The 14,626-nt window shown below is 33.1% G+C and overlaps 1 protein-coding gene across 1 annotated transcript; it reads left to right on the forward strand.

The window, feature by feature from the left end:
• Positions 1-2,818: 2,818 nt before the first annotated feature.
• On the forward strand, positions 2,819-11,716 carry LOC131840706 (chymotrypsin-like elastase family member 2A). The gene is made up of 7 exons (XM_059188895.1): positions 2,819-3,165; positions 5,295-5,483; positions 6,280-6,511; positions 8,103-8,212; positions 9,679-9,846; positions 10,526-10,682; positions 11,495-11,716. The coding sequence occupies exons 1-7, from the start codon at positions 2,914-2,916 to the stop codon at positions 11,713-11,715; spliced, it is 1,329 nt and encodes a 442-aa protein (XP_059044878.1). The 5' UTR covers positions 2,819-2,913; the 3' UTR covers position 11,716.
• Positions 11,717-14,626: the final 2,910 nt, after the last annotated feature.

The following is a 14,626-nucleotide window of genomic DNA, read 5'->3' on the forward strand; positions in this document are numbered from 1 at the left end:
CGTGTGTACGTTTATTTATTTATAACTAGCTGTGTCTGTGGTTTCAGTCACATGAAATTTATAGCCTACTAGCTTTTGCTCGCGGCTTCGCTCGCGTTAATTTATCCCCTTAGGGGTGGAATTAATCAAAATCCTTTCTTAGGGGATGCTTACGTCATTATAGCTTTATGCATGCAAAGTTTCAGTCTGATCGGTTTAAAATTGACAAAGTTTCATCCCCTATTTTATCCCCTTGGGGGTAGAATTTATCAAAATCCTTTCTTAGCGGATACGTACGTCATAACATATACCCGAATGCCAAATTTCAGCCCGAACCGTCCAGTGGTTTGGGCTGTGCGTTGATCACTATGTCAGTCAATCACCTTTGAGTTATATATATTTAGATATATTACTCTGATGTATAAGCTTACTTTAAACTTACTGTAAAGTTTCATCAAAACCCGTTCAGTTCCCGTTAGTATTCGAACAATTGTCTAATGCCCATAATACAAGATCTATTTAGCTTGGCATTGCATAAATTCTCCAGGGTTATAACTACTTTTATTATTTTTAATTCGAAAATCCCAGAGGAAGACATACGTTCTTGTAGTCTTGCTGTATTGCCATCATCAAGACTAAAAGACTTCGAAAAAACTAAACGTGTAATACTGGTAGAGCTAACTGTACTATGGGAAATATAATATACCTAAATACCATGCAATAAAAACAAATAAATATTACGAACTAATAAATGAATTAATAAAAAATGCCTATGTGGTTAATTTATATGCGGTCGAATTGGGAGCAAGAGGTATTGGGAACAACATTTTTTATTAATGAGTGTGATTGTTTATATCGGTCTGAGTGTACTCTATGTATATTATGTACGTATTTATTATAAAACAGTTGTCTAGTACCCATAACAGGCTCTGCTTGATTTGGGACTAGATGGCGCTGTGTGAATTGTCCAATGATATAAATCAAATAATATTACCATATAAACGTATTGAAAATTAGCTGTGCATTGTGTTAATTTAATACATAAATAATAAAAACAGCTCCTTTTACTTTTTTATTATTTATTTTTTTATTTATTTATTATTTTACGGCTCTGGATATAAGTCCTTTTTAGCCCAACATAAAATCCAAAAACTTAAAAAAAAATTATAAATCCTTCCCAGTGTTGGAAATAAATTTATATAAAGTCTTAAATAGTGCAGGCCTGTCCCCCGAGTGTTTAATTATCATTTAAAAGACTATATTTGTTTGAGCAATGTAGTTTTTTTCTTTCCAACAGGTGGGCCGTCAACTTTTCTTGCATTATATGTATATATAAATTTAACTACAACACATCTATCAGCAATATGAATGGTAACAAGTGCCAAATAGGAAAAAAACTTTTAAAAGCAAGATTCCAGTTTGTTTGTTCGTTGTTAGTAATTATTGAAGAAACTACACGTACTACGTAGTTTTCTTTATTCATGTTGCAGTCAATTGTACATTCTATTGACCTCTTGTCACGACAGTGTCGCCATCTGGTATCCTGAACTCATTGGGATTCTCTAAAATAATAATAAAATGCCCAAATATTGGATTAGGTTTTAACCCCCAATATTGGACTAGGCTAGGTTAGTTATAGTTTTAGTTTGGTCATCATCGTCATCATCATCATCATCATTTCGGCCCGGAAGACGTCCACTGCTGAACAAAGGCCTCCGCCAAAGATCTCTACGATGATCGCTCCACTGCTGCTCGCATCCAACACTTTCCAGCGATCTTGATCAGATCGTCGGTCCACCTCGGAGGCCATCCCACGCTGCTTCTTCCGGTCCGCGGTCGCCACTCAAGGACTTAACTGCTCCAACGGCTATCTGTTCTGCTAGCTATGCGTCCTGCTCTTGCTATTTCGGTTTTGCAATTCTTCGGCCTATGTCGATCACTCTAGTTCTTCTGCTATTAAATTGGTAAATAGTAATAATAATATACATTTATTTAACATTGTTAATATTAGCATATTACATTAAGTTGGTAGCATGTATATATATATATACACATACGTATACATACACACAGACACACCAACATAGGCAAACAATTAAAAACCAATATAATATAAAGAATATTTGATAAAAGGACTCTGCTGCTTTTCAGTGGAGACCTAGTATAGAATATACAAGAGTTCCTGCCCAAAGAAGAAGCTGATCAGCCAGTTCCCCGCAAGTTGTTGATCCTGGAGTTGATGCTAGAGGTGTTTAGCCTAGGCCCCAACTTTCACCCACATAGTAAAATACTTCTAGTAATATTTAAATTAGTAAATAATATTATAAAGATGTAAAAGTTTAATTATTTCAAAAAATATATTACCGATTTTAATATCTTTTATTAATAGGAAGTTTAATTTAGCTTCCTCTTAAAGAAATAGGAAGCAGGTATCATGATTATACATCATTTAAAAATAATACAGTAATTTATACATAACTGCTATAATATAATTTAATATATGTGAAATTTATTTCTATAAAAGTCATAAATTTTCATTGATATATCCATTATATGTACTAGTTATTTGTTGAAAGTTTATTTTATTTATACAGTAAGTACTACCGACCTTATACACTGATCCTATTGGTTGTATAGCATAAAATCTTCCCTGATTATTGTGCCTTCCAACATTTTTTTTTTCAAATATAACTATAATTTCCAGATTTGCACATTGAAAAAAAAAATTCTGATTCTGATTCGATCTGACAGTTTTGCAAAATAACTTATTCTCATCATGCCTGCAACATTGATAAACTTGATTTCAAGTTGCACTTGTATCAGTAGACTGGAGATATCTTGTTTGACCTCACGTATACATTCGACAACACTGTGCAAATTACTTTAAAATTAAACTAAATTATACTTTACACAATTATATTAGAGTTTAAAATAATGTTCCAAGAAGCAGTAATCCTTTTTTTACTTGCTATAGCAAATGGTGCGCCACAGAATAAAAATCGGAATCTACTCATAAATCCAATAGTAGGCGCTTATCCATGTAAAGGATATGCTAATATGTATACTGAATTTGAACCTGGTCTACCACCAGACGAAGAAAATTCATATAAAGTTGTTATAGATGACGAACTACCACTTTATAGTCAAGTTAAGTTAAAATTTGACTCAGAGGCTACTGTTATATTGGTGAGTAAATTATTTCTTAATTTATTTTTATAAGTAACTAGCAGACCCGAGCACGCGTTGCTGTGCTTAAGGCTCTTGAATAAATTAATATTGCGACTATAAATTCAGATGTAAGTGATCCTATCTTTCAAGTTGAATCAAATTGCACATAATGTGCAAATCAAATTTGCAAGGAGTCCATCGCGGACAAACAACGTGACACGTAATTTTTATTTATAAAGATTAAGCTATAGAATACTAACAAGACTACCTTTATGCATGAACAGCATACATCACACATACAGATATCACGTTATCATATAAGAACCGTGATCTACTCATGCGTTAACATTTTTAGACTAAGAAGAGGAGAACTAAGTCATCATGCATTCATTACACTGCTTTATCTTTATCACACTGTCATTACACTGCTTTATCTTTGTCACACTGTCATTACACTGCTTTATCTTTGTCATACTATCATTACACTGCTTTATCTTTGTCACACTGTCATTACACTGCTTTATCTTTATCACACTGTCATTACACTGCTTTATCTTTGTCACACTGTCATTACACTGCTTTATCTTTGTGACACTGTCAGTACACTGCTTTATCTTTGTCACACTGTCATTACACTGCTTTATCTTACCCGTAAATTATAACACATCTTACAAATCGGCCTCGGTGGTCTAGGGTTTTAGCAGTTTGCTTTATTTTTGATGGTCGCGTGTCGGTAGAAACATTTGTATTCATGAGCATCTTTGTTTGGATCGGTCTGGCTGTTTTCTATGTATATTATGTATCTATTTACAAAAACATATATCAAAGTATGCATATCAGTTGTTTAGTACCCATAACACAAGTTCTACTTACCTTGGGACTAGATCAGTCACCTATTCAGGTAAGTATATATGCGACCGTTGACAGTTACTATCTGGACCGTCAGCGTGTTTATCATTCCAAATACATAAGAATGGGAAAGTATTTCCGTATGTCTTGTATCTTTTATCTAGACAACAAGATCTGGTGTATAAAACATTTTCAATTTAAATTCAATAAATGTTATATCTTCATAATTATTATGAATAATGTTTTCATACACAACGAAACTATAACTTGTAAATCTGGTTATGTTAATTTGTTTGTTGGTTTTTGGCATTTCAATGTCTTTACAATATTTTTTTATAACAGTAATTCTGGTATTTCCTCTTCGTTCATTAAACATACGGAATTAATTAGAATTCCCTAAGTCAACAACATCGTTAGTGGTGCAGGTACTTTAAATTGCGATTAGTTGTTATTTGAGCTTTCTCTAATCATTATTTCCCTTTCCTTAAGTGTTTTCTTTCATCTCTGTCTGCAGTCAAATCGTTAGGTATTCTTTTCCATATCTAAATATATATAACTCAAAGGTGACTGACGTAGTGATCTATCAACGCACAGCCCAAATCACTGGACGGATCGGGCTGAAATTTAGCATGCAGGTAGATGTTATGACGTACGCATCCGCTAAGAAACGCTTTTGATTAATTCTACCCCCAAAGGGATAAAATAGGGGATGAAATTTTATATGAAACTTAGTCAATTTTAAACCGATCGGGATGAGACTTTGCATGCATAAAGCTACTATGATGTAGGCATTCCCTAAAATAGGACTTTAATAAATTCCACCCCTAAGAGGTTAAATTAACGCGAGCAAAGCCGCTTGCAAAAGCTAGTCGTAATATATTTTTAGAGTCCATCCATCTCTTTTTAGGTCATTCTCTCATCTTTTAACCATCCACATTCATATATAGCACTTTATTTATAATATTCTATTCTTTCCTGTTCATTTTTCTTTTTGCCTTTGAATTTTATTATAGCCGTTTTTATTCTCACAATATCTTAAACATGCAAAGTTCAACAATATTTGTTTATTACCGCAATTTGAAAATTTCTTGTTCGATCTTCTTCTGCATTATTTAGATTGGTTTGAGTTTCTTCTATGCATGGTATCTGTGTATTATGTACAAAAAATGTTACTAAGTATTTATATCAGTTGTCTAGTACATATAATACAAGCTATATAATATATATAATACTTAGTTTGGGAATAGGTGGCACTGTCTGAATTGTCATGAGATATTGTAATTATTTTTCTTTTCCAGTCTAATGAAACGGTGACTAAAGCTCGAGTTCATGCTTTTAATGATGACTCCGAAGTACTTTTCAATATCCAGTTTTTCAAGGATGCTAAACAAGCGAAATTTCGTGTCAAAGGACCACCAAGTGGCACTATACCATATTTTACAAGTGTTGATATCAACTCAGTGGAATATTGTAAGGAACCCATAACCGTAAGTAATAGTTTATCTTATGTTAATAATATTATGAACGCGAAAGTTTGTAAGTATGGATGTTTGTTACATTTTCATGCAAAAACTACTGAACGGATTTTGATGGAACTTTACAGAAATATATATATGAAACCGCGGACACTATTAGTTATCTATATACGCGTACTATCAAAATCGGGGGAAGGGGTTCACAAAAAGGTTTCGACTGTTTAAAAACATAGTAGTAATATTAATAGAACGTCGTCTCCAAGTGACCTATTATCCCTACTTACATCTAGTAATTCGTCAGGTCAATTCTGATGTAACAAAAAAATTCTTTCATATGTCAATTTATATTTGTGACTGTCTCTTCGGTGAAGGAAATACTGAACATGGTTTAATACTAAAAAAGACTCCAAGATATGGCGGTAGGCTCGCCCTCTATAATAAATAACAACCTGTTGGCTGGGCCTTCATGTAGTGATATAAAAAAATAGATAATCTATTCACAAACTTTATCTTATTAATTAATATTATAAATGCGAAAGTATTGATATTTGTTACTCTTTCACGCAAAAACTACTGAACGGATTTTAATGAAATTTTACAGTATTATAGCATATGCATCAGAATAATATATAGGCTATATTTTTATTGAAATTTAACGCGGGTTAAACCGCGTGCACAATTAGTATACACATAAAATTTCATCAAAATCGTATGGCGACTAACAGTGACACGATAACTTTATATGTGAGATATATAAAGTTATCGTGTCACTGTGTATTGAGTGACCTAAAACAAATTTCTTTCACAGGGAACTTTTGATAATTACATCCTAGGAAGTAAGGGAACAGCTCATGTTTCACTATCAGTGCCTGATAAGGGTTGTGGGAGACGGAAGGTCACTCATACCGAGCTCATCGTCAATGGAGTGCCTACAAAACACGGAGACTGGCCATGGCATGGTGCTATATATCGACTGGATAGTTCAACTCTTCAGTATATATGCGGTGGGACTTTGATCTCGAAGAGTTTTGTTTTAACAGGTAAAATGTTATTGATATCATTCCTTTATTGCCTTGCCTTTATCCCATTAGAGGAAGTATGAAAGTGGCACCGGTGTCAGAGAGGTTGAAGAGTAATCGACTGTCATGGTATGGACATGTAATGCGTAGGATTGAGGATAATATTTTAAGAAAGGTGTTACATATGAATGTGGATGGTTATAAGGGCAGAGGAAGGCCGAAAAAGAGATGGATGGACTGTGTGAAAGATGATATGGTAAGAAAGGAAGTAAATAACGCGATGACTGCGAACAGGGATGAATGGAAGAGAAAAACATATTACGCCGACCACAAATAAATGTGATAAGGAAGAAGCAGATAATGATGCTTTTATCTCATTATTTGTGGTTGGCGCAGTATGTCATTCTCTTCCACTAATCGGTATTCAAATCTGAGCATACTCTCCTTCTATTAAAAAAAAAGAATATTATCTTTCACACAATCAATACACTATCTATAATATCGAAAAATACAGAGATAAATATTGTATAAAGTTGTCTGCATCTGCATCCTACTCGTGAACTGGTGCTGTTGGTAGGGACTAGTGTATTCGGGTTACTCCCACTGATTAGACTATTTGCTTTTGTAATAGCATATGCTAGTGGTCACTCTATTCTCTCAAATTTGAATTTAAAAATGAATGTATTATTGTAAACATGTACAACATTTATTTGAAAAGAATACGAGCTGAGTTTCTTGTCAGTTCTTCTCGACTCGAAATCATTCCGAAATTACAGTAGACTTGACATATCATAGGAGTCTGTAGGAGACCTACATGATTAAGATATTTTAAATTTTGATTAGATTCCTTTCTTTTGACAAACATTTATTTGAGTATAGGCTAGTGGTCGGTACTCTCTAATTTAACTTAACAATGCATCTGTAATTTTGTAATCATATACAAGCTCATTTGAAAAGAATAAAAGCTGAGTTTTGTAATGTATATAAACATGGTTAAAAGAAGTGAAGTGCAGTCCACAAGGGAGTTGCTTAGCGCCTGCTGGCTCTTGCCGTATGGTATGCGCTCGCAACAAGCGAGCAGGCGTTGGAATGTTGCTTGTTTGTGGGTACATGGACATCACACTCTTCTTCCCTTCCTACTTACCCAAACACCTTCATAAACGAGTTAAGGAGTGCAAACGTCTTTCACTTATTTCGGTAGTCTTCCTTATGTGATTTACATAAGCCAGATTCTTGATAGTTCTTCTTAGCACGAAAACACTTCGAATCGTTGATTTGACATATCATAAGAGTCTGTTATAGAATGAAAAAAAAACTATTTTGATTTGATTTGATTTACGTAATTGAGCGTGACTTAGTTGCTAGTTAATATTGTAAATGTGAAAGTACATATATCTCCTTAGCTATATATTTGTTTATATCTATATTTAGGCCTTATTGTTTAGTCATTAAAAGTCCTTTTGCCACGTTATGACTAAATGACTGAACGAAACTTAATGAAATAAAATAAGAAGATGGTAACTTGAAGACAGCTAGATGCTATCTTTTGAGTAAAAAAATGAAGTCACTAACAATACACAACTCAATAATTGTAATAAAAATATTATTTCAGCTGCCCATTGTACTACTATAAACGGGGTTGCAGTACTGCCTGAAGTATTGAGTATTATATTTGGAAAGTACAACCTGATTGGAGGTGATACTGACACGCAAGAGCGAAAGGTATGAACTGTTCTGCTATCCTTTAGCGGTCTAACGGTAGGGCATACTTCCTTACTTGCTGATACTCTCGTATACAATCTTTTGTATCCATAAGCATTTCTGATTCTATTGGTCTGATTATTTGTCTGTGTGTTATGGATGTATTTACAAAACATGTTTACCGTGATTTACATTCTGACGGTCGGTGGGTTTTAAAAAGACACTAAAAAGCTTTATTTTTTCAAATTTTACATTATTATAATTCTACTATCCTGCAACTCCTGTCGGGGTTTGTCTCCAGGCACGTAGTTCTCTCTTATCTACTTACTATATATATGTTTATATATTATTCTAGACAGTATTTTAACGTACACATGACATACAGTATTACGTTTTACAATATTGAAGTATTAAATACTAATAAATAAGGACGAGATTTTTAGGTTAATAAATGGTTTATATAATATATACAAAAGGATTCATATTAATATTTCAGGCAATTTTAATTGTAACAATCGATATCCACCTTACTTATTTAATTCTAATTAGAATCTCAATTGATTCGACTTATAACTATACTAGCTTTTGCCCGCGACTTCGCTCGCGTTAATTTATCCCCTTAGGGGTGGGATCAAAATCCTTCCTTTGCCTACGTCATAGTAGTGCTTTATGCATGCAAAGTCTCAGCCCGATCGCTTTAAAATTGACAGAGTTTCATACAAACTATCATCCCCTATTTTATGCCCTTGGGGGTAGAATTAATCAAAATCCTTTCTTAGCGGATGCCTACGTCATAACATCTACCTGCATGCCAAATTTCAGCCCGATCCGTCCAGTGGTTTAGGCTGTGCGTTGATAGATCACTATGTCAGTCATCTTTGAGTTATATATATTTAGATTAACTTATTCGTGTTCGCGACTAAATCTAGAGTGTTCGTCCATCTACCGTCTGTGTTCTCCTACCTCTTGGATGCCGTTCTTTTGAGTCATCAACTGTTGTAAAGTACATACACTGTTGTAAGGGACATACTTTTGAAGAACAATCGCTGTATCCATGCCGATTGGTAACAAGTACGTTGTTGTACCTAGGGGGTTTGTACACGTAACATGTGGAAGCAAAGCAGTATGAAGGCTTAGTTCCTGCCTCTGACCACCAATATTGTCATCAGTATGGTCAATAATGTATCTATAATAATAACAATAATATCTCAGGACAATTCACACAACGTCATCTAATTCCAAGCTAAGCAGAGTGTTATGGGTACTAGACGCATTTTTTTTGTAAATAAATACATATTATAAATAGAAAACACCCAGACGGATACAAACAATCATACTCATGAATACAAATGTTGTGCCGTGCGAGGAATCGAACCCGCGACCGCGATAGTAAACCACTAGACCACCGAGGACTATGCACTATGATCATTAGTTTCTTTAGGCATTGCGGTCTACATAGGTTTAATTAGTTTGTTTTGTGTTTTCAGATACATGAAATAATAGTACATGCTGAATATAACCATAGAAGACTTCACAATGACATATCACTATTGAAACTGAAGAGCGAAGCTACATTCGATGACTACGTACAACCAGCTTGTATATGGCATGACAATGCTCACAAGAATTTACCAATCGATTCAATTTATGGCGCTGTAAGTTTTCCTTCAGAATCTCAAAAGAAAATTACCTTAATAATAATAATCTCAGGACAATTTACACACTGCCATCTAACCCATAAGTTGAGCTAGCTAAAGCTTCTGTTATCGGTACTAAACAACTGATACAAATACTTAGATTTTTTCTATAAATACTGATACAAACAATCCTAATCACATATATATAGAATACAAATGTTTGTGCCGTGCGAGGAATTGAACCCGCGACCGTTGTAAAAGTAGTCAGAAGTAAAGTGTTATGTTAAACTGCTAGACCACCGTCAGATTATTTTTAGCCTTCAGCCGCTTCGTAAGTCCTTCCGCTGCTTCGTAAGTCCTTCCGCCGCTTCATAAGTCCTTCCGCGGATTTGGAGTGCCATCTGCACTCGCCTATCGTCCGGTGCAGCTGTAAAGGACAGCTGCGGCCAACAGCATTAGAGTAGTCCGATAAACAAAATGTTATTCTCGTGTTTATTACATCCTACCTAATGGAAGCGTGTGTACTTAACCGAACTTAAATTCTAGTGCTGTAAAAATGGTGTGATTTTTTAAAATTGATTATATTGTTTGATATTTTTATGCCTATCAGCTGGCGTATCAGCCCATAGTATTAACTCTCCTTTGTTTGTAAAGTGTCCATCGTTATTGAATTGATAATATTTTATTAAATTTTTAGGTTGTAGGTTGGGGATTTGATCATACTGATAAATTATCAACAGAACTACGCCAAACTATGTTGCCAATGATCAGTGAAGCTAATTGCATCAAAAGCAACCCCAGCTTCTTCGGGAGACTATTGACAGAACAAAAGTTCTGTGCTGGTTATAGAAATGGTAAGTGTAAACACATATCTTTTAAATTTTCTGACAGTAATAATAAATGTTAGTATAATAGAAATAATATTTATAAAAAAAAAACCGGAACTAGTCACTATTGAATAGCCTTTTAGATTCTAATATATTAAATAAAGAACCGTAGACAATTAACACAACGCAATCTAGTCCCACGGTAAGCAGAGCTTGTGTTATAGGTCCTTGACAACTGATATAAATACTTAGACATGCATAGAAAACACCCAGACCGATACAAACAATCATACTCATGAATACAAATGTTCGAACCGTGCGAACCCGCGACCAACAGAAGTAAAGCCGTGTGATAATCCGCTAGACCACTGAGATCGGATATTAAAACGTCGGGTGCCTATACTATCATGCACCCGACATGATAGTACCCAACGTGATAGCACCGGGTGCAATGCGCTATATATTAAACTACCTTTTGCCCGCGGCTTCGCTTGCGTTAATTTATCCCCTTCGTGGTGGAATTTATCAAAATCCTTTCTTAGGGGATACGTCATAGTAGCTTTATGCATGCAAAGTCTCAGCTCGATCGGTATAAAATTGACAAAGTTTCATACAAACTTTCATCCCGTATTTTATCCCTTTGAGGGTAGAATTAATCAAAATCCTTTCTTAGCAGATGCCTACGTCATAACATCTACTTGCATGCCAAATTTCAGCCCGATCCGTCCAGTGGTTTGGGCTGTGTGTTGATAGATCACTGTGTCAGTCACCTTTGAGTTATATATATTTAAACTATCCGTCTTAAAATATCATGCCTCCATTTTGTTTTGCTGTTTCAGGTACCTCAGCATGTAACGGCGACAGCGGCGGTGGTTTTATGGTATTCGTACCCGACATAATTGGAGATAAATCTGCAAATGCTACAGGCTCTTGGTTTGTGCGAGGAATAGTATCATTTGCCGCATCTCGAAATGATGCGTCGATATGTGATAATACACAGTATACTATATTTATAGACGTTGATAAATACAGTGAATGGATTAAAAGTCATATGTCATAAAAAATGATTACATTAAATTACTGTAATAAAATTGGAAAGTTAATTATAGCAATACAGTACAAATTATACAAAATAACTCTATAAAATTAATAATATTATATATAAGCCTGTATGATTGGATATGAACTAAATTATATTCCCACATATTTAAACGTAATATAAATATAACGATATATCTAAATCTATAGTAATACTAGCTGTCCCGGCAAACGTTGTTTTGCCTTAAAATAAAAATAAAAAATTAGGTTGATGACTACCACTAACATTTAGATTGGATGAAAAATAGATGTTGGCGGATTCTCGGATTTTGTCTACTCAATACGCTCACAAAATTTCATGAGAATCGGTCAAACGTTTCGGAGGAGTATGGGAACGAAAACTGTTGACACGAGAATTTTATATATTATATAAGACAAGACTGCCTTTTGTTATATTACTTTTCCATGTTTGTGTTTTATTTTATATTATGTTTCTTCTATGTACATAATAAAGTTATTATTTTTATATTATATTATATTTTTATTATTATTATATTTTTCTGGAGTATCCGACACAGAATACATATCATCACTTTATCGCATTTATTTGTGATAGCGTAATATGTTTTTCTCTTCTATTCATCCTTGTTCGCAGTCATCTCGTTATTTACTCCCTTTCTTACCATATCATCTTTCACGCAGTCCATCTATCTCTTTTTCTGCCTTCTTCTGCCCTTCCCCCCGACACTGTATACATTTATGACTAATCAGTGATATAAGATAAGCGATAAGTGAGTATATGTTCATTAAATGTTAGACCTACATAAATATGCATTGTAAATAAATTGGCTTTTAAAAAAAAAGTAATTCAATTGAGTTTCTTGTCAGTTCTTCTGAATTGGATCTATATACTGAACTAGACGGTAGGGAAAAATTGTAATATAAAAATGTTGATGTTCATAAGCGGCTAAAATGTCCTACATGGATAATTTATTTTTCAATTTGAATATGTTTTTTTTCGGACTATTCTAATGCTTTTGGCCGCAGCTGGCCTTTACAGCTTCACCGGACGATAGGGGGCTAGTGCAGATGGCAGGCCAAACCCGCGGAAGGACTTATGGAGCGGCTGAAGTGAAGCTAAGTGTGTATACCATTATTCAACAGATAGGTGATCAGCATATCAGCCATAGTGGTTTATTATTAAAAACATCCCACAAATATTATTATTTTCTTTTAATTATAAAACTTATTATAAACTAATTACATATATCACATATTTACAATATCCATAAAAATGTGTATACAACATCCAATGAAACGTTTATAGAAATAGATTTATGGAATACCCCTATATACAAAAACCATCCTAAAGTACGTATGAAAATAATTTGAAGCGAAGCCCAACATTCAGTTATCATGCCTTAACTTATAATTATATAAGTAAATACTTATATTATATATACTTACTTACATTTACTAAGCAGGATTATATTTTAAGAAGCTACAATATCTCCAATTCACTGGTATATATAGTATAACCTCACTTTTTACAAATAAACCAATTTTTCAAATATAATTTATTCCAAATGTAACCGTTATACATTATATTTGAAAAATTGGTTTATTTGTAATAACAATAATAATGTCTGGAACCAAGATACAAGATACAAGTTGAGCTAGAACTTGTGTTATAGGTACTAGACAACTGATACAAATAGATAGATATACATTTTCTTCTTAAATACATATTATACATAGACAATAAAACACTAAGACTGATATAAACAATCATACTTATGAATACAAAATGTTTGTACCGTGCGACGAATCAAATCCGCGACCATCGGAGGTAAGACAGTCTGCTAAACCGCTAGACCACCGACGACCCGTCAATATGGTTACTTTGTAATGCTTTAGACGAATTTCCCTTGATGTTATATTAATTATAGTAATTGTCAAAATTATAAAAATTTAATAAGATATTTTAAGATTAACATAATGAAGAATTCAGCAAAAAAATATCATTATATCTTCAACTACAGTAGTTAACTATAGTCTGTCAAGTTTACTATTAGTTTATTCACCTTTACATAGTAATATAAAATTGGCTTTCAATTTTATTAATTTACAGTTATACCGATCAGTCATTGAAAAATAAATTTGCATATTCTAGAATATTTTCTACTTAAATACGAGGTGTATGATAGTTTATTGTAAAATACAATATTTACTTTATGTCATGAATTCTATAAGCGTAATACTATTTTTTTGCAATAAAATATAACGATATATTTGGGTGCATGAACTCTGAGTATTTATAGGTATTAAAGCTACATATTTAGACGTATTTAAATAGTTAATCTGATATTAAAAATATTTCTTTATACATCATTTTATATAAATACAAACATTATTATAAAAAATATATAATATTTTACTCTCTTATATCATAATTGGAAAAAAGCTAAATTTCAGAGATTGGCTTTAAAAAAACTAATCTGTGTGCCTGCATTATCTACATCTCATCATTCATTTAAACACATAAAAAGTTTAATTAAAATCGGTACAGTGATCAGCATGCGTTCACAGACATATACAGAAACAGAATAAATAAATTATACATATAAATATTTCATATAAAATATATACTTACGTATTGAATAAACAATATAAAAAATAAATCTTTATTTATATTTATTACTAAAGAATTTTTCAGAATTAAGGGGGCAAATATACTGAAGTATAAACAATATAAAAAAATAAAAATAATTCTCTATTCATATATATTACTAAAATGTGTTTAAAATTAAAAACGCAATTATAGTGAGTCATTTACCTGCATTCTAAAGGTATTAAATGCAACCCTCAACCGCATTCTACTGGAATACAAGTAAATTTTATTAATACGAGTATAAATTAACAAAGTTTAGTAT

Source organism: Achroia grisella, unplaced genomic scaffold (genome assembly GCF_030625045.1).
Source record: "Achroia grisella isolate CSIRO2021 unplaced genomic scaffold, CSIRO_AGI_Agris_v1 utg149, whole genome shotgun sequence".
NCBI classification, from domain to species: domain Eukaryota; kingdom Metazoa; phylum Arthropoda; class Insecta; order Lepidoptera; family Pyralidae; genus Achroia; species Achroia grisella.